The sequence below is a fragment of the Cyprinodon variegatus genome, unplaced genomic scaffold, assembly GCF_000732505.1.
Source record: "Cyprinodon variegatus isolate N-32 unplaced genomic scaffold, C_variegatus-1.0 Scaffold337, whole genome shotgun sequence".
Lineage (NCBI taxonomy): Eukaryota > Metazoa > Chordata > Actinopteri > Cyprinodontiformes > Cyprinodontidae > Cyprinodon > Cyprinodon variegatus.
This window is the reverse complement of record NW_015150790.1, coordinates 238,225-259,309: the sequence shown is the minus strand read 5'-3', so window position 1 is coordinate 259,309 and position 21,085 is coordinate 238,225. Positions and strand designations below refer to the sequence as shown.

General features: G+C 39.7%; 1 protein-coding gene across 4 annotated transcripts in view; it reads left to right on the top strand.

Annotated features, from left to right (window-relative positions):
- The window catches only part of dcaf6 (DDB1 and CUL4 associated factor 6), a 28,265-nt gene extending 8,664 nt beyond the window's left edge, over positions 1 to 19,601 (top strand). The window contains exons 3-21 of one of the 4 annotated variants that reach the window (XM_015385392.1): positions 191 to 283; positions 1,693 to 1,878; positions 1,977 to 2,090; positions 3,953 to 4,088; positions 4,319 to 4,530; positions 5,584 to 5,677; positions 9,060 to 9,179; positions 9,415 to 9,768; positions 10,365 to 10,550; positions 12,528 to 12,587; positions 14,648 to 14,825; positions 14,961 to 15,070; positions 15,960 to 16,278; positions 16,414 to 16,455; positions 16,869 to 17,007; positions 17,795 to 17,951; positions 18,029 to 18,117; positions 19,331 to 19,436; positions 19,511 to 19,601. In XM_015385392.1, the coding sequence (XP_015240878.1) occupies positions 191 to 283; positions 1,693 to 1,878; positions 1,977 to 2,090; positions 3,953 to 4,088; positions 4,319 to 4,530; positions 5,584 to 5,677; positions 9,060 to 9,179; positions 9,415 to 9,768; positions 10,365 to 10,550; positions 12,528 to 12,587; positions 14,648 to 14,825; positions 14,961 to 15,070; positions 15,960 to 16,278; positions 16,414 to 16,455; positions 16,869 to 17,007; positions 17,795 to 17,951; positions 18,029 to 18,117; positions 19,331 to 19,436; positions 19,511 to 19,569 (2,754 nt within the window). In that variant the 3' untranslated portion in view covers positions 19,570 to 19,601. The remainder of the gene's footprint in view (positions 1 to 190; positions 284 to 1,692; positions 1,879 to 1,976; positions 2,091 to 3,952; positions 4,089 to 4,318; positions 4,531 to 5,583; positions 5,678 to 9,059; positions 9,180 to 9,414; positions 9,769 to 10,364; positions 10,551 to 12,527; positions 12,588 to 14,647; positions 14,826 to 14,960; positions 15,071 to 15,959; positions 16,279 to 16,413; positions 16,456 to 16,868; positions 17,008 to 17,794; positions 17,952 to 18,028; positions 18,118 to 19,330; positions 19,437 to 19,510) is intronic. The other 3 variants (XM_015385394.1, XM_015385393.1, XM_015385395.1) reach the window with 3 other exon arrangements.
- Positions 19,602 to 21,085: the final 1,484 nt, after the last annotated feature.

The window sequence follows — 21,085 nt, the reverse complement described above, 5'->3', positions numbered from 1 at the left end:
GAGAGGTTAGAAAATGCAGTAAAGCTCCTTGTTTAGATGCAAAGAGAAAAAGAAAAAAGGTTATGATTTTATTTCATCTTATTATTTTCTCTTACTGTCAGAATGCCACAATGAGAATTCCCCCCTAAAGGTGTCCAGATAAGTTTCTGTCAGTCCTTTAAACCGTTTTATCCTTTTCATCTCCTCTCAGGTCAACACGATATCCTGGAACGACACGGGTGAATATATCCTATCGGGGTCAGACGATACCTTTCTGTTCATCACAAACCCCTACAACAAGAAGGTAGGTCATAACCTGGGAGGTTTTACCACCATTACTGGAACACCTGAAATAAATCACTACCAGGAAACAGATCTCCGTCCCTGCCACATTTTTCAAACCATTTACTCTTTAGTTGTTCGTTTTCCTTTTTTTTTTTTACTTATTCATGAAAAGCTTTATATACCAGGTAAGTCAGCATTAAAAATAACAATCTCTTTTTCAAGGACAAAAAAAATGCTTACAAAACAATACCGTAATTTTCAGACTATTAGCTGCACCTGAATATAAGCCGCAGAAGCTAAATTGCATGATTTGTACATATACAAGCCACACCGGACTATAAACCGCAGGTTTTTTATGTTTAATGTCCGTCTTTCTCGCTGTCGTTCTGTCTCGTACCACTCGCGGTAGAAGTCTGGTTCCGGAGGACCTCCGCATTCCCCCGCGCGCGGCTACCGTACTTGTGTGTTGAAGCAAATGTGACGTCAACATGGTGGATGGTAAAATCCATAGATTTAGGTATTACCCTAGTGGCCGTTAGCTGTAAAAGTCCATAGATAAGCCGCATTGTTATATAAGCCGCAAGGTCGAAAAATGGGGAAAAAGTCGTGGCTTATAGTCCGAAAATTACGCTACATGTTAATTGTATATTATCTGTGAAGACTATTAGGGGGTAAAAATCTGGCTGTTAGTAGAAGGTTACATTACACAGAATTAAAATCGCTGACAATTTAAAGAAGGACATCAGTCTAGCTTTAAAATCACTTAGTTCATCATAGCATTTCTTGTATTTTAAAAATTACATTTCTTTTCTACATTACATTTCTAACTTGTATCTATTAAATTATGTACGAAATGCATAAAATGTAGATTCAGTTTTAAAGATCGAAATGCATCCTGTGTCTTAGAGTTGTGGGAGTTCATGAAATGATGACAATAGATATAGCTGGCAGGTTATTAAAAATAAAATGTATTTAATTTTCAGGTATATAGGTCTCACTGTTACAGGTTTTATTTGTTATATTGAGGCACAATATCAATCCCTATATCACTGGTTTGATTGGAGATTTTCCATCAGCGGGAGACTTCATCTGATTCTAGATCAGTCCTTTTCATCTTTATTTACTAACAGATAAACCAGGAAATTTCATGTCATAAACCTTTAGAAAACGCTGCACTAAAAACTAAAAAATCTATTTTTTTTATTTACTCTGATTAAATATCAGCCACTACATGTTTTTTATATAGTTTATGTAAACATCTTGGTTCCATTGTATCCTTAAAATAAAAGTTAAATAGTTTGATTCATCTGTAAATTGATACTGTGCGGACCTTTAACATTTGGAAACAAGTTATTACTGCATCTGTAGATTAAGTTTAAAGCATCTGTTTTATTTATGTTTTTCTTGTTCTTTTTTTGTTATCTTCAGATTAAGAAATCCATCCGATCAGGTCATAGAGCGAACATCTTCAGTGCAAAGTTCATGCCTCACACCAACAATCAGGAAATCATCTCCTGCTCTGGAGACGGCATCATCTTCTACACCCACACCGAAAAGAGTGCAGAGTACAACCGACAGTGTCAGTTCACCTGCCATTATGGAACGGCGTACGAGGTGCTAAATGTTGATGCTAATGCTCCTTTAAAACAGTTTCTTTTGTATGTTTTTTTTTCTAAATATATCCTCTCTGGCTGTTTTTCTCCCCCCTTCAGATTATGACTGTACCAAACGATCCCTACACATTCCTGTCGTGTGGGGAAGATGGCACAGTGAGGTGGTTTGATCTGCGCACAAAAACCAGCTGCACTAAGGAAGACTGCAAAGATGTACGCCGATTATTGGGTTTTCTTTATTTTATTTATGGCAAAATGACAGGACATATTTATCTCCACATCGTTACAGCAGCAAGACGGTGGCTTTCATTTATCCTGTCTGGTTAAAGGTATAAACATAGACAGATTTATTTTGTCATTTTGTCTACACAAGTGTAAAGAAAAACAAATTTAGTTAAGAACAGCTCTCTAGACAATTTAATTTTTTAATAGTTTTTTTTTATTATTGTTGTGGATTTTTTTTGCGAGACGTGCCGTCTTCTCTTCTTAAAAAAAAAAAAAAAATGGACATGCACAACCCTGCACCTGCTCCCGAAGGGGGAATGCCTATTAAACATGTGTGAGAGCGTGAACAAGCCCATTTCTCCTCGTGCACACTCTGTTTAGAAGTTGCTATTCTCATAGCTCATACAAGCTCACTATACCCGAAAGTCCATCCTAAACCATAAATCCCTCAATCACTATATAGAGCGGGGACTATATAGTGGACTTTATAGTGAACTCAGTTAACTCACCGTTTGTACAGATGATCACTGCTTTTTGCTCCCCATTGGTCGTGTAACTCCTCCTAGAGAATGAGCATGTAGGACGGCCCTACTTAAACATTTCACCAGAATGATTGACAATTAGGACGACTACTTATTTTGATGATCCACCCAGAAATAAAAGATCGTCCTCTATACCTTTAATACAGTTTTTTGAAAATCTTGAGAGTATTGAAGGTTTAGCTTTTAGCTCTGCTGTCTCTCTTCAGCTAACCATTTCCCTGACTTTAGTCCAGGCGACTTTGGATTGCTGCCGTCTCATGTTTCATTTTTCAGATCAGGTCCTGTGCCCGTCAAACTGCTTGAATAGTTTTACCAGGTGGTTCCAATGCTCCTGATTTACCCTGTAACTGTTTGTTAACACAAAAAACTGTTGTTTTTTATTTGATTTTTTTTTTAGCTCAGTTGAAGGTGTAAGTCCATTCTTTCAAAAGACATTTGACAAAAAAATTTAAGTATCAAAAAATGTGAAGCTGGAGACAAATTAGCAGGTTTATTATTTAATTGTACTCAAAATGCCCTATTGCCGGGGTATTTATACCTTTGCTTTTTACCTGTTCTTTGATTTAATCCTTATGTTTTATTATGAGCAAGTTTTCTAATAATACGGCTGCTTAAAATGGGGTAAAATATGAGATTTTGATACTATTAGTTAAAAAAACACTAAGATGAATTACGATAAACCCAATTTGTCCAGAAATGTGTGAATCAAAGGTAGAATGAGAAAACCAGAGGATTAATGTTCATGTTAATGTACTTGAAATGTAAATTCTTACAAAATATTGGATCCAGGTAATCTTACAATAGTAATACAGCAAAATTCTACTGTATTTCGATATGCATTTCTACCAAAAATCTGCTCTATTTGGCATATTTCTCTCCTTTAGTTGTCAGAGAGTAAAGACTATTTAATTGTAGCCATTTTCAAAGCAATGAGGGTAAAAAACCTTCTACAGTTTGATCAAATTAGAGAAGAGAAACACCTTTTACTGTTACAGTTTTTATATTTTTTACCTGTATAGTGGTTACAAGAAAAACAAAATGGGGAATCAGATGATGTGTTGATTCTCTCTGCTGTAAAACCCAACAGCTGGTTTGACGCCCTGCCTGCAGCAGGTTCTGCACGGTTACAGAAGAACTAGAGCATAGAAGCAACTCTGCATATTGTAAATGTTGATGATATAAGTTTTCAGTTTAAATTGAGGGAAGTTTAAAGAGACGTAATTACTGTTGTGCAGATGTGCATACTAGAGCCTACAAACAGGTCTTTAACATTTTCTTTTCAATATGTTTTACTTTCTTCGATTCCAGGACATTCTGATTAACTGCCGGAGAGCGGCCACCTCCATATCCATCTCCCCTCTGGTGCCGTACTATCTGGCGGTGGGATGCTCGGACAGCTCTGTGCGGATCTATGACAGGCGCATGCTGGGAACCAGAGCCACGGGTACGATGCTGCCGTTTGCTTTCTTTGTGTTTATGTTGACATCAGATGAGCATTTCCCTTTCCAATATGCCTTTTCTCTGATGGCTTTCAGAACTGTTTTAACATTTTTAAATGGCCACTCAGTGTATGTTAGAATATATCAAATGAATAAAGCCAGAGCACCTGTTTTACCTTTGATTTAGAGTTTTTTTAGGGAACTGATCATCAATGCGTCTTCGTCTGTTACGCAGGTAACTATATGGGCCGGGGAACGACAGGCATGTGTGTGCGGTTCGTACCTTCCCACCTGTCCAACAAGTCGTGCAGGGTGACGTCTCTCTGCTACAGCGAGGACGGTCAGGAGGTGCTGGTCAGCTACTCCTCCGATTATATTTACCTTTTCAATCCCAAAGATGACCAGGCCAGAGAGCTTAAGGGCCCATCAGAGGAAAGGAGGGAGGAGGTGAGATCACTGGATGTGCTCCAAACATCACAGAAATGCATCACGTGATACTTTTGCAGCCGTTTATTTCTCTTTCCTTTGCCTCTCTCCAACGCTCCTGTCTTTAAAATCCATTTTTTTAATAAGTCTTTTAAACTATCCATCCATTTGTTCTTTCCTCCACCCCTTTATCGACAGATTTTCTGTCCATCAGATGGACCAGATGAAATCCAAATAGGATAGAAAATGTTTGTTAAAGCATGTTTAGTTAAGTTTACAGGGTTTTCACAGGCTTTGTCATCAGTGAGGCGAAAAAATACTTTTGTAATCGTGTTCTGCTTGCTGGTTAGTGTAACTCTTTGATCAGTTTAAACATGTAACTGATCCTACAATTGGCTAACTTTGAATCTTTTCCTTCTAACCACTTCCTCACTGAAAGCTGTAGTCTCATCCTGTTGGTGCTTAGGTATGATTTGGTCGTTGATTAGAATACGATTATATTTTTCAGTTTGAGTCCCTGACAGCCCGTCAGGGTTAGGGTTGTTCGTCTGAATGTTCTTGATCAGTGTGCCAAGTTTTCAGCTGTGTCGAGGTGCGCACACTCACACATTCCTTTCCAAATACAGCGACCGACACAGACGGCGTTCCTCAACCCACTTACATAGTCTGGGCTGAGGCTTACAGTGGTGGGGGGGCAGCACCCAGGAAAAGCCTGACACCCCTCTTATCTGTGCTTCTCCTCCACCTCTGACCTCATTAGCTCCTGGTCCTTTCCTGTCTGACGTCCTTCTCCTTGTTCAGCCTGTGCTTCTTTTCACCACCTGTTCAGACTCGATGACATTTCCTTTGCAAAGCAGTTAATAGTCCCTCCACTAAGACCCCTATTTTCTATTTCTGGCTCTCAGCCTGTTGTTCTTCAAATTATCCAAGGGACTGGAAAAAGGGGGCAACCTTAGTCATGCTACCAGAGAGGTGGGGGCACTTTGGAGAGGACACTGCCAGAGTAGAGGAGTGTTTTGCTTCGGCAGCAGAGTTATTTTTGACTGTACTTTGACTGTGTGGGTGTTTCCACAGCTAAGGCAGCCTCCGGTGAAGCGCCTGCGTCTTCGAGGGGACTGGTCCGACACCGGACCCCGAGCTCGTCCTGAGAGCGAAAGAGAAAGAGATGGTAAGATCACAGAATGTTCTGCTGCCAGTTTAAAGCAGAATCACATTTCAGGGAACATCTGAGAAGGGACCTTATCCTTCAAGGCTGCCCAGATGCTTTTATTTTGTAAGTTCCCAGCAGCATTCCTTAATAAACTTTTAATTATCCCCTCTCTAATGTACTGTGATAAAAAAACAATAGGAAACCATAAGATGATTTACTGTGGTGTCCATTAGAGCCTAAATAATTGATCCCTTTACAACATTTGGAAGAAACAGAAACTGCCTAATAAGATGTTAAGGTGTTTCAACTGATTCCCCTTAACCATGAATTTGAACTGATCAGGTGGTGACTTCACCTTTCAAGCAGGATTTTTATCATGGACAAATGTGATTAAAATTACCTACTAAAGTAACTAGAAAAACGTTTTAAACCAACAATCCTAAATAGTTAACTGTAGAATAAACTTTTTGCCCAGGCTTCTGCACATAGAGTTTGACTTCAAATTTACTTTGCTCTCTTAATTTTTTTACAAAAATGAAGGAGATCTGAGTAATTTACTTCACAACTCTGTGTTAATTTAAAGATCCTCTGTTCTTGTTATGCTGCTGTTGATCCGCTGCTGATTGGGCGTTCAATTAAGCAGATTTTCTGACTTTAGCCATTGATGGCCAGCATTTTGGAGCAGACTTGTTTGTAAGTTTGAACTAGTTTTATATGTCCTCTAAACCACACGGCATCACAAATAGTTCATACAGGGACAGATGTAAAGATGCACACCCTTTATTTTTTGACAAAATGTTGGTTGTTGGTTTAGTTTTAAAAAGGATAGTCCACAATTTTCCACCCCAAGATGCGTTTGCAGTCATTGTCCTTTAGGAACATGCAGTTAAATTCAATATCAGCCGTCTCAGTCTTGACTTGAGAATTTTTATTCTTTCTTCTATTCATCTTGGGCAATGTAAACAGAACCACTAGCATCAACACAGTCCCTCATGGTATGTTCAGACCGCATGCGATAGTAGCAGCAAAAAAGCGCCGGCTGCTTCATTTTTGATGCTTATTCACATTAAGGTCTGATGCGCCTCAAGAGCATCCTTCATGCTCCTGAAGCTCGTCTGGTAAAGTGTGGTAAAGTGTATACAGATGCGTCTGATGCTTCTGCTGCTCCTGTGTTCAAAGGCAGAGAGCGGCTTTGCTATATTTGCTTTAATAAGTGGGTAGAAAATAGATTTGTCTTTAAGTGAGAAAGTCCACCTGAGAACTTCATCTGTGCAGTCAGTTCATCACGATTACGATCCTGCCTTCAAATATTATTTTGCTGTTGGACTACAGCACGAAACCCCTGTACACATATGGTGCTCTGTCACTTGATATCCCCATCGACAGCAGCCTCTGACTCAGTCGCGTCTTTGGGCTTTTCCGCTACTGTTCATTGCGGCTGGAAGGTTTTTTTTCATGTACGTAATCCAAACTGCAGGCACCAGAATAATAAAAGCCGACATATTTTGCTGCCAGGTTTCGACATTTTAAGTTCATTTAGGCATTAATAAAACTGTTTCAGTGAAGTGATCATAGTGATCTGCATCAGCAGTGCTGTGTCCGTCTCCTTGCCAGCTCCCAGATCAGCTTCTACGATCGGTTCCTGTGACCCGTAAAGCAGCAAAAGTACATTTTTTCCAACTCCGGCATCTGCTGCTTGTGAAGCAAATGCCCAGATTCTCATGAGGTGATGCTTCAGATGCTCAGATGCGTCAATAAGCGCTGCTCCTGCTGTTTGAAATGCGCTGCAGGTCTTTTTGATGTGCCATGATGCACATCAACCATTGGCTTTGCATGTAAACCAGCTGCTTCTGCTGCTTCAGTAGCGTACGGTCTGAACATAGCATTACTATAAATCTACCACCACCATGCTTATAATTCTTTCCAGTGCTCCTGGGTTTGGAAGCTTCATCTCGACCTGTCCAAACCTACTTTTTGACCGACGTTCAGTTCATTTTATAGCATTATAATCCCTAACGGTCTGATGGGGTTTGGTTAATGGTGCCATAAAATCTAAGAAAAAAGATCCAGACGGATATTCTATGCATTATATGATCTATAGAACTACATTACTCATTAAGTGATTAATTACTTCTACAGCTTGTAAATTAGTACTTTGATTATATAGTATAGTATAATATAGTATATAGTATAGTAAGTCAGTTTGATAGTGTAGTTAAACAGGTTTTAAAAAATATGTTACCTCCATTAAATGAGCGTTTTGTGTTTTTTGGATACTTTTTCTATCCTTAAAAGCTGAACTGGACTCTTAAGACGTAGAACTACAGTAGTTGGAGGGTAAATTCCATGAATGTTTCTCACTTAAAGGAGAAGTTCGGTTTTTTACACTTTAAGCCCATTTTCTGTAGTGTCCAGGATGAAATCGAATGATCGACACCAAAAGTTTGACAATTGCTCCTGTCTCTGCTTTTTGGCTCATTTAGAATCAACCCCTGGCTGCTTTAGAATGGCTTGCATAGAGCATGTCCGATAATGTCCTTAAAACAACCTTAAACGTTCTTTTTTTTAAATATGCTACTCACCGTGTCGTCAGCGCTGTTCAATGACGTTCCAAAAAAAGTTTCGTGAAGAAAAACCGTTCCTGTCTTGTTTTATTTAGCATTTTGTAAATCCCATTGAGTTCTGTAGGAATAGTCAATATTCCGCTGCCACCGGAAACGGAAATGGGGCCTGTTTACACAGTTGTAGTCTTTTCGCTTCACTCTGCGTACTCCGACGTCGAGGTGCTAACGTCTCTGTTAAACACTTTAAAAAACTCTGAAAATGGAATACGAAAGGTGGATTCTTGATTCTCGACGTCTGAGTACACAGAGTGAAGCGAAAAAAAAAAGAACGTTTAAGGTTGTTTTAAGGACATTATCGGACATGCTCTATGCAAGCCATTCTAAAGCAGCCAGGGGTGGATTCTAAATGAGCCAAAAAGCAGAGACAGGAGCAATTGTCAAACTTTTGGTGTCGATCATTCGATTTCATCCTGGACACTACAGAAAATGGGCTTAAAGTGTAAAAAACCGAACTTCTCCTTTAAGAAAGGAATCCTGTGAATAGAATACTGAAAAAGAGTTGGAAACGTCTCAAAGTCAGCAGTTACCCCTGTGATTGTTTTCCCTACTACCATGAGTTTCCAATATTTAACTTTTTTCACAATATTCCAATCTTCTAAGACAGAATTTGTGATTTGTTGTTATAATTCATAATTATCAACATTATTATTAAAGAGTGAAATATAAATATTTCACTCTTTATGTTTCTCACTCTGAAATGAAGTTAAAAAAGTATTTTTTTTTTATGTACCTGTATGTTACTTATTATTCTGAGATGTTTTTCCCTCTGGTTTTAGGGGAACAGAGTCCGAACGTGTCTCTGATGCAGAGAATGTCAGACATGTTGTCCCGGTGGTTTGAAGAAGCCACTGAAGCTCAGAGCAGCAGAGGAAGCCGACCTCAGACCCGGTCCAGAGGTGATGCCTCGCCTTCAAGCTTCTGCAAAACAAAAGCTTATTTTAGTATGAATAGTATAGTGTGGGAAAAAGACTCCCAACTACTGAAGATATCCAACCAGATTAAAAGGAAAACCATTAATTTATGAAGTATTTTAGTTTGAACCTTTGTCTTCTATTTCAATCCTGCCAAATTAATTTAAGTATTGATTATTAACCTTGTTCATGATTTATGAACTGATTGTCTTTTTTTCAGGAACGGCGGTCCGACCTGAGGGCTCCTTAAACACCCCTGCTGCTCCGGCTACAGACTCCAACCAGGAGTCCAGCGCCCCTGAGAGGCCTGTGGCGACTGATTCCCCAGAGGTCCCAGCCAGTCCTGCTGCCGCTGCCAAAGCCCCCGTGTCCAAATCCACTTCCTCCTCCTCTTCCTCAGGGTCTTCATCAGCAGTCACTGCACCTCCTACTTCCGGCTCTACTTCAGTAGAGAGCTCCGCCCCTTCCTCCTCTCCCCTCACCTCCTCCCCTGACTCAGAGCAAAGAAGTCAGGGAGAGACGACCGGGACGCCCACACCCACGGCCACCCCCACCTCTGAACCTGCGCTCTCAGGTAACAGTGTAGTAATCTTTTGACCGGTGCCACTGAAGTTCAGGGGAACTTGGTGCGCTCTTTTAACATTTGTGACGTTACAACCACAAACCTCAATGTTTTCTACTTTGATTTGTTTACCAACACAGAGCAGTGAGTAGTTGTGAGATGAAAGTCAAAGTAAACATGCCATACCTTTTTTTTATGAATTTATACAGATGTGAAAAGTGTTGGATGTAAATCTCAATTTACATGCTTGTCTTTAAGTTGCACCTTTTTTTTTGGCTTAATTAGGTTTATATAAACACTCCTAAAGGAAGTTTTAGTCAGGGGAGCTAATTGAAATGAACTTAACTTATTCACAAAATCCTAACAAAACATTTATAGTTTCTGGTAGTAACGTTCCAAAATGGTTTAAGGGAGTATGAGAGCTTTTGTAATGCACTGTGTGAGTGGTGGATCTGTGGATGTTTTGGAGCCACTCAATCAGCAGCTTCACTTTCTTTTCCTTCAGCCCCCAGTTGTCCCTCTCTGTCTCTCTGCTCCTCACCTCCTACCCCTCTCTGTCTCCTGACCGCTCATTCCTGTCTCTGTCGCCCCCTCTGCCTCTCTGTCAGAGTACGGTCCTCATCGCCTGCCCATAAGTTTAGTGTGTAGGCGTTTGCAGAGGTTGCTTCGGCTGGCCGACCCACCGGGACAGGGTCAGCGGGCGGCGGCCCCCTCCACCTCTGAGAGGCAGTCACAAAGAGGGGCTACTCCAGCTGCTGCTGCTGCTACCGCTGCTCCGAACCAACCCTTCACAGGTTACCCCTCCCTCTGAGCTTTCCAAGCCTGCAGCTACCCTCGCCAAGTCCTCCCGCTCTCACCCATCATGTAACCTTTGCAGACATGTTTCTGTGCAGACTCACCTTGCCTCAGAAAATCCCGATCTTGCTAGATCTCAGCCCCTCTCTAACACACCTTACATTTAAAAACCTCTAAACCTTAGCAGCTTCCTCACCCCCCTCACTAACGCTCCCTTTACGTGCTGCTTGTTTTTTATTCCATTTGCAGACTCTGGAGTGGCACCAGCAGTTGTTAAGGCTCTGGTTTGGTTCATGTGGTTGTTTCCCTGTTTGATGGTGAAACTGCTTTGATAATTGGTCACCGCTGGCTTCCTGTCTGCGGTTTGGTTTTCACTTCATCGTCAATTAAATTCTCTTTCAAACAGAAAAACCGCATTACTGACCCTCAAGCACCAAATTAGTATATGTGAGAAGTTTTCTTGTTGTGGTGCAGTGGAAAGGTCTATAGGTCTACAGTAGTAGCCATTCAAAATGTCCCCACTTTCCTTGATGGGCCCTTGGCTGGTCCCCTATAATTCATTTTTAAACATCAATCTTTGTACTAAAATATTCTTTAGCCATTATTTCTGGACATTAAGATCTAAAGAGAAGCGCCATCTCCTGGTCAGAACCTGTAATTCAGTGAAGGGGTGGAGTTGGAGTAAAAAGATATGCACACGCAGGAGAAGGAGGGCGTCACTCCAGTGGCCGGAAGTTGGAGGGGATTTCGCTGGGAGTTGCAGGGAAGTGGGCTGCCATTACCATGGCATTTGACTGGGAAGGGATATTTTGAAAGGCTGCTACTGTAACTGCAAATTTACGTATTTGTGTTTGAATGAGATCTTCATTGCTTTTGCTTCTCTAACATTCACTGGCTGTGATTTATACTGATTAAGAATACACTGTGTAGTCGGCAACACAGCATCTACTAATGTTTGTATGTCGATTAATTCAGTGCCTTGCTAAAGTGTCAAACAAACCCTGGAGCCTTTTCCTTATTTTGGTACATTACAGCCGCAAACCTCGATTTGTGTTTGGAGAGGATTTAAAGAAATGTGACGGCCGGGTGCAAAGCGGAAGAAAAATTTCACCAATTTTCACAAATAAAACAAATTAATCTCAAGATAAATGCTTCTGGGATAACTGTTAGTCGGGCTTGTTTGAAAGAATGGCAGGAAGAAAGGTTTCCTTCAAACTAGGGCTTTAAATATCGAAGCGATGACGATCATGATTGATTCACATTTTTATTGTTATCACATTTTTACGGCTTTGTATTTGCCAAGGGATCAGATAGCTGGGGTGAAGATCTGCAGCATAGTTCTCATCAGTCAGGACTCAAAGCCAAAGCATTGAGAATGGAGGCTTCAGCGCGGGGGGGCTTCAGTGCAATGATTGTGACACTAAAAGAAAGCAGTGAGGAGTTTCCTCAGGCATTTGTGTGAAAGCAAGTGATGATTTTTATGGAAGGATATTTACAGTAAACCCCCACAGCACTAGGGAGATGCAAGCAGCGAGATAAAGGCTGATTCTGGAAGAAAATTGTTAAGCGACAACTAAAGGACTTGAGACTGAAGTTCCCCTACCAGCAGGACAACTACTCCTAAACATGCAGCCTGAGAGACATGGAGTGCTACGGTTTGAGTTAGAAAAGGAAACATTTGTTCAAATATCCCAGTCCAGGTCCAGACCTAACTGTGCTTCAAATTCCAGATAAAATCTATTAAAGCTGAATGTTGTGATGTGAAAAAGTTCAAGGATATTAATACTTTTGCAAGTCACTCTTATGTGTAATGAGCAGATGTGAACTTTTTAAACGTTTGTTTGCATTGCAAAAAGCGGAAATACACATAGTTATGTACAAGTCACCAGGTTTTAAAGGTTAAGCATCTTGAATGTGTGTCTGCTTCTTCATCTTCGAACTCTTTCAGAGTGCAGACTGTCTGCTTTGTGTTCCAGATTCCCCTTCGTCTGTGGTAAACAAACAGCTGGGATCCATGACTCTGGATGAACAGCAGGGTGCGTCTCTCCTCCGTTCCCGGTCTTCTCTCTCCATCTCACACAGTATCATCTGTTCGTCTTTTTTTCCAACACCTACAAGAAGTTATCTTGCACACACAGTAAAGGACATAATGGTTTAATTTGCTAAAATCTACCAGTGGGGGATTACATGCTCCGGATTTTAAAGCAGCCTGTTGATTTTTCTATTAAAAAAGCCTGATATTTGGTGTGGACATGAGTGGATGAAACATGAGTGGATGAAACATGTGGAGGAAGAAGAAGGGGGGACTTTCAGTTTTACATCTACCTTTATCTCATCTTATGATTTCAGTACTAATAATTACATACTAGGGCTGAAAGTGCTTTGGAGTGAGTGTTTTAACCAGTATTTCTATAGCGCCAATTCACAACACATGTCATCTCAAGGCACTTTACAGTTCACCAAATCATACAGTGAAATTAATTCAAAGTTTTCCATCTAAGAAAAACCAGTTGAGTGCATCGTCTTATTGACTCGAATGCAATCCCTCACACTAAGCATGCTTGATGCGACAGTGGAGAGGAAAAACTCCTTTTTAACAGGAAAAAACCTCCAGCAGAACCAGGCTCAGTGTGAGCGGCCATCTGCTGAGGCTGACTGGGGCTCAAGAAATGAAGCAGGCCCCTGCTTAAAACCTTCTATAACTCTGTGGTGGCATCAGCCCTCCCCTACGCTGTCGTGTGCTGAGCCCCTGGCAGCGCAGAGTTGAGAAAAGAGACTGAACAAAGTGGTGAGAAAGGCCACTTGTGTCCTTGGCTGCACTCTGGACTCAGTGGAGGAAGTGGCTGAGAGGAGGGTGCTGTCCAAGCTCACATCCATCATGGACAACACCTTCCACTCTGTACCAGAATGTAGGCGAGCTAAGCAGCTCCTTAAATTAAAGACTTACACCCAGTTTATAAAAAGGAGCGCTACCATAGGTCATTCATCCCTGCTCCCACCAGACTATACAATGCAAAACTACAAAGCCAATAAGTTGTGCAATATCTAATGTGCAATCACTATTTAATACCCTGTTTTTTATATTTAATACCCAGTGCAATAGCTATATATATATATATATATATATATATANGAAAAACCAGTTGAGTGCATCGTCTTATTGACTCGAATGCAATCCCTCACACTAAGCATGCTTGATGCGACAGTGGAGAGGAAAAACTCCTGTTTAACAGGAAAAAACCTCCAGCAGAACCAGGCTCAGTGTGAGCGGCCATCTGCTGAGGCCGACTGGGGCTCAAGAAATGAAGCAGGCCCCTGCTTAAAACCTTCTATAACTCTGTGGTGGCATCAGCCCTCCCCTACGCTGTCGTGTGCTGGGCCCCTGGCAGCGCAGAGTTGAGAAAAGAGACTGAACAAAGTGGTGAGAAAGGCCACTTGTGTCCTTGGCTGCGCGCTGGACTCAGTGGAGGAAGTGGCTGAGAGGAGGTTGCTGTCCAAGCTTACATCCATCATGGACAACACCTTCCACTCTGTACCAGAATGTAGGCGAGCTAAGCAGCTCCTTAAATTAAAGACTTACACCCAGTTTATAAAACGGAGCGCTACCACAGGTCATTCATCCCTCCTGCCACCAGACTATACAATGCAAAACTACAAAGCCAATAAGTTGTGCGATATCTAATGTGCAATCACTATTTAATACCCTGTTTTTTATATTTAATATCCAGTGCAATAGCTATATATATAAATACCCATCCATATAAATATGCATTAAATACCATGTGCGATAACCCTGTTTAATATTCCTGTTAAATAAGGGACTTCAATATATATGTGTATATACTGTATAAACCCCCATGCACCTTTTCCTCCTTTTGGCACCTTTTTCTTCTCTTTGACTAAAGAGCAGAATTAAGCTTCATAGCTATATTTCACTTTTCATTCTTCTTAATTTATGCCTTTCAAACTTTCTTCTTCCACATTACACTGTCTGTGATTTTACTAATGTCCATCGCTCTTTTGCACTGCTGCATTCTGCATGTAGGATAAACTCAACCGCCGTTGCCTCTGTGCCTTTTTTCTCTACTTTAACCAGGGGCAGCAGAGGCTGCGGCTTCAACTCCTGAGGAGTCTGTTACCACGACAGCCAGCAGCGCCCCGACCACCTCCACTTCCACCACCCGACCCAGCGCAGCGCAGCCAGTCCTTAGCCTGCACTACAGCTCAGAGGGAACCACCACCAGCACCATCAAGCTGGACTTCACCGATGAGTGGTGAGCGGACTGCTTGTTATCTGTGGATTATCTTTTGATTGCCAAACCTTTACCCTTCCTTTTGTTTATTTTCTTTATAAAATTGTTATTTTTTTATTTTTTATGAAGCTGGTGACTGTTTAATTTTCTTCACAGGAGCAGCAGCGCATCCAGCTCGATGGGCGGTGGAACGTCTAAATCGTCAGACGCTGCGACGGCAAACAGCAGAGAGACTCTGTCTGCAGAGAGCTCAACATCAGAACCGGGTAATTCATGTTTTTCAGCATCATGGAAATGGTTGCTTTCATGGTGCCTCGCAAAAGTATTAAAACTGCTCAAACATTTTTTAACTGTTCTGTCACATAATGACTTTAAATCTCTGCCTATAGAGGGTAATTTAAACTAATAAAGGATTGATAATTATTAGGAATGGAAGAGCAGATTGTTCAGGCAAAAGCATGTTTTTTTTAACCTGCTTTCCACATCTGCTCGGTCTGGTTGGTGGCGTCTGAGAAGTGTTGATTATGTTCTGAACTAAGTGGGCCATAATTTAATCTGACTAGGGCTGAAACAATTAATCGGATTAATCTTGATGAATCGAATAATCGTCAACTGGAGTAAAGACTTTAAAACATGGCTTTAGCTGACAGAGCAACCCACTAAGAGCAGTAATTATACCAAAATTGTAAAAGGAATATGTAAACATTTAGTATTTAAGATAAAAAAAAATATGTTTTTGTCTGTCACTATGCTCTATTCAGAACTTCCCAAGTGGAAAAGTTTTAGTTTCACCTGGTTTCCTTTCATAAAAAGTCTTCTTCAAGGAACACCTTTGGCTATCCGATTATTAATCAATGAGTTGAAAAATAATCTACAGATTAATCGATTTGCTGGGACTTTTAGGGTCCTTGTCCTGCTAGAAGTAGAAGACAAAGATCCCCACAGCATAATGCTGCCACCACCATGTTTCACTTTGGGGATTGAGTGTTCAGGGGAATTAGAATAGTTAGATTTCCTCCAGCCGTTCGTTGTGGAAACATGGTGGGAAAAAAATAGTTGAAGCGGTATAAATACTTCTGTTAGGAACCATATCCTCTGGTTTATTTCCCACTGTACTACAGGACAAACTGACCATGTTCTTTGTCACCTCCTCAGCTCCCTGTGAGTGCTGCGGGCAGCAGAGTTTGCCAGCTGCCTCCTCAGAGTCTCAGCGAGACGTCTCAGGCTCCAGCGCTCTTGGTGGCTCCACGACATGGGGTCCCTCTGAGTGGCATTACATGGGGTCTCCGCTGCAGGAGAGGAGCCAGCCAGAGGGTTCAGAGGACACGTCAGGAGGCTGCAGAAGAGCAGAACCTGCCGGCGAGGAGGGGGTGGAGCCTCAGAGTCAGCCAGCACCAAGCAACCAGGACTCTGACGACAGCGACGACGATCCCATTCTCATCCCACCGGCGAGATTCAGAGGACAGGGACAGAGGTTGGTCCTGCTTTCTCTCAGCATGCCATAAATAGGAATCTCCATCAGTTTCATCAAATCATCTTTGAACTTAAGGATAGATGTTTTGGATTTGAGTTTTATGCTTTCACACTGACTGTTTTCAAACAAATGTAGATTTAATTCCAGAGGATCTGCAGTAGGAGATAGGATGATCAGGTAACACGCTCGTTCTGGAAACTTCAGCTACCTAACACTGAAGCTGCTGCACAGCATTTAAAGCCAACTGCACCATACAGAGTGCCGTGTTCAGCTAACCCTTTGTTCTGACTTGGTGTGAATCAAACTATTAATGCAAAAAAACAGAGTATAAACGTTGTTTGCATGTGAGCACAAACAATCATGCTGCATTCAATGAACCCGCATGCTTGATGATTTCAAGGAAACAAGATAAACAGATTTTAATCATGCTCAAATGTTTTTACTAAAAAGATTCTCTATATTTTTTCACTTATTTGAAGATAAACTAGTGGTTAAAATGCAACGCAAGCATGACGTTTTTAGCACGTAGACCTGGTATATTGTGGATTTTTAACAAAAATGCTTTTGATTTGTTGCTTTTTCTTTCCTAGGCGCTCCGCAGCAGCTCGTATCCAGGAGCTGTTCCGCAGGAGGAAAGAGAGAAGAGAAATGGAAGAAAGTGAGACTCAGAATATCAGGAGACCTTCAGTCAAAATGGTTTACAAGGGCCATCGCAACTCCAGAACCATGGTAAGCAGTAGAAATCATGTTTTTATTTATTCAAGTAGAGGATAATCCAATGTACTTAGAAATATTACCTTACAAATAAAACTCATACATGTACTGGTATCACTAATTATCCAGTTGAAACAAATTTAATCAACATATTATTATTGCTTATTTTTACTTATTAAGCACAGCAAAGGGTGTGCTTTTGGTGTCATCATCTCCATGACAACCATACCCTTCGTTAGGTGTTTGAGTAGTTTTGTACAAATTTTAAAGGTGAAGAATGGGTCATCATTTTCTTTTAGATTATTGAATGTTTACAAAGCAAGAAGGGGACCAAGGTTTGTGGGTGCTGTAGAGAAATTGTGTGAACAGGGATGGTCAAAACCCCTCCTCTCTGTATGCACCACCTTTGTGAATTTTAAACCAGTTTACAGCAGCTGTGGAAGTAAATTAAACCAGCAATTTTGTCTCTTTACCAATAAAGTTGAAAACCTTGTGAAAATGATTAGTTTACTGCATATTTTATGTAATTTTTTTTTATTAAGTCTAAAGTCAGTAGCCAAACTTTCCTGTAATACAAAACTAAAAGTGTTGCTCTAGACCAGAGATTAGACTAGATGAGTTTTATTGATATCACAGCGGAGAAATTCACTTGTCACATATTGGCATAGAAATCAAAGAAGGTGCAAACAAGGAGGAAAAAGGTGCATTAAGAATAAACAATATATATATATATATATATACAGTATATCCAGGTATATGCAGTATATCAAGATACCATCGAGTTGTTTGCCCTTTTGCCCAGATAAAGGAGTCGTGCTTCTGGGGCAACAACTTTGTGATGAGCGGCTCAGACTGTGGACACATTTTCATCTGGGACCGACACACAGCGGAACACGTCATGCTGCTCGAGGCCGACAACCATGTGGTCAACTGCCTGCAGCCGCACCCCTATGACCCCAGTGAGTCCAGTTAGGACGGTGGTCTTTTCATAAAGTGCAGCCATTAATTCTCACCCTTTATGTCCTTGTTTCTGCAGTTTTGGCTTCTTCAGGGATAGACTACGATATCAAGATTTGGTCGCCACTGGAACAGACGCCATCTTTCAACAGAGTTCTTGCTGAAGAGGTATACAACGCCCTAAGCGTGCACACTGCCCACGTTAAAAGAGTGAGAATTAAAAACAAAAAGCAAAAAAAGTGAAACATTATTTCATATTTACATTTAAGAAAATGTAAACTATTTTTTTTTAGCCTGATGCCAAACGCAGTTTGCTCTTCGTCAAATACCTGAATTCAGTTATGACCTCTATGTAAAAAAAAAACCTGATAACTACAATTAGATTATGGTGGAAAAGGTTCAATATATTTTTTACTCTTCGTATATATAGATATATAACAGACTAAAATATCTCAAGCTCTATTTCTTACAATTTAGATGTTTTTGGCTTGAAGATAATCAAAATATAAAGTTCAATGTCTCAGAAAATTAGGATTTCAAATAAGAAAATGTGTCATATTTAAATAAAGTCAAAAAGCACAGCTTCTTCAACCTGCTGTTTGTATTCCTATTTGTCCAGTTCAAACAGGACTGTCTTTTAAAAAAAACAAAATGACATATATGTGATATTATACTCAAAATGTGCAAGTTTTCATCTATTGAAAATTATAATATTTTAATGAATAAATTGCACCAAAAACTTTAAAAGGTTTTGTTTTTTAATCTAGGATTAATAGTGACTCAACATCAGAGCGTAGTAAGGCACCCGGGCAGCAAACTTTTTAAAAAAAACTATCATTGTTTGAATGAATAATAGCACCATCTGGTGGACAAACTAAATATTACAAATTAAAAGCTAGTATTCAGAAAGAAATTTTTAGCATAAATTAAAAAATATTATTTTTATTTGTTGTAAAGAAGGCATTTTTTGCCCCCAGTAACTATTTTTTCTTAGTAAATTTTAAATAAATTGTACAACCTGTGTTTTGGGAGGTCATTTCATTCCCTTATGTTGATATATTATTTGTCATAAAATGTTGATTTATTGTTACCGCAATAAATTATGATTAAAGACGGTTTAACAACTGAAAGAAATTTGGCAGAACTATAGGAAATATTATTTTACTCTTTTTTTTTTTTTTTTTTCCCTGCCTTTTGTTCCAAAAGAAAATTGATCAATTCAAAATATATGATTTACCAGTAATTGCAGTTTTTCTACAATGTAATGATAAAATCCCATTGCTGTATTTATTGTGTCTCCTGTTTTAAATGTGTTTGTGATTATATGGCTATGATTGTGTTTTTTTTTTCTTAACTTTTTTTGTCGTCTCTTCACTAAAAGGTCATAACCCGCAATGAGCTGATGCTGGAAGAGACCAGAAATACAATCACTGTCCCGGCCTCATTCATGCTCCGAATGTTGGCGTCCCTCAATCACATCAGATCAGGTAAACCTCATGTCTGTCAGCCCTTTGCCTCCCATGTTTCTCCTCCATATTGATTCATTTTCTGCTTCTTGTAGATCGGTTGGAAGGTGATCGATCTGAAGGATCCGGTCAGGAAAACGAAGAGGAGCAGTAGCCAAGTTGGCGTTTTATTTTCATGGAAAAAAACAAAACAAAACAAACACCTTTTTTTTGTGGCTGTATAGCACTTGCAAAGAATCCCCGAGATTTGTACTAGTGTAGAATAGCTTCTTTTGGATATTAGTGTTATTTCTAGGCTCTTGTGTTTTGTTTTGTTTTTTAAAAAACTTTCTTACCAATGTTTCTGTATGAGGACAAACTACACCTGTGTGACTGCAAAGGACACCAGTATGCGTTTATGAAAGTGTATGTCTAGAGAGAGAATAGCAGCGGCTGGTGTGAAAGGATGTTAAAGTGCAATATTATTTGTGTTTGGAGGAGGTGAGTTTGATCAGTGTTAATGTTTGACATTTTTGAATTTGTAGCAACGAAATGTTGATGTGCTGCTGCAGCACTTAAAGCATGTTAATAAAGACTTTAATTAAAAGACAAAGCTTTAAATCGGTTGTTTTATAGAGTTTGGAAATCAGGGATTAAGAAAGCGCAGACGATGACAGGTGCTAGCCGTTTGTAGCTGAACAATATTTTTGTTTGTTTTTTGCCAAAAAAAAAAAACAATGTGGGAAGCTAATAATATAAACCCTAATAAACCCTGCGGCTAAGGCGGGACCTCAAAATATTTAGAGCAAATAAGAAAAAATTATACGAAAAGAAAAAATTTATTACAAAATATATGTTTAAATCATTATTATGAACTATTACTAAAATCAATTTCACATGAAAAATATGATTTAAAACTGAACTTTGATGCTCTTTATTTCTGTAAGACATGGAGGATCCCACCATGTCTCAAGGTAATGAGATGCCTTTTCCCTTCTAACAATATTATTCTTGTGTGATTCTGTCTTTTTAACTTTAAAAGTGCTCAAAACAGAACACAGAGGATGTGTAAATGTGGATAGTGACATGCTTACAGCACTTATGCACTTTCGGTTCAGCCTTTCCACTATCCCCACTTGTGAGGTGCAATTTGTTTTGTTTAACAGTTTGTTGGAAAGTTTATTTTTGGAAATATAAAACAAAGTTAAAACATGCTAGTTAACATTGTTACGCTAGACAAACATAATTAGGAATAAAAGTAAAATAACACAAGTTTTTCTTTTTTTTTTTACATATTTTGCAGCATTAGTATATCTAAAACAGCAAGAAATGATTTGTTAAAAAAGAATCTGGGGTCAGCAGCTCTCTTTGCATGCCAGGCATGACCCAACTCCTCTCTATGAGCTTTACATATGAGAAATGGTAGAAAAATTGACGCCTTAAAGACAATGATGGGTAAGGCAGAGTGAAGATAGCAGGAGGAACTCCTTATGTTGGCAACAGAGGATTTAATTTCTTTATTAATATATAATTTTCAATGTATATAAAATCTAAGTATGTTTTATCAAATTTTTGTTGGGGAAAAAAGATGCTCTAGTTTTAAGGTTGCTTGGTTTTACAACTACAGTAATTCATACTGCCAAAATCTCTGCATCATCTGTTCTAAATAAAGCCTCATGTTAAATTAAAAA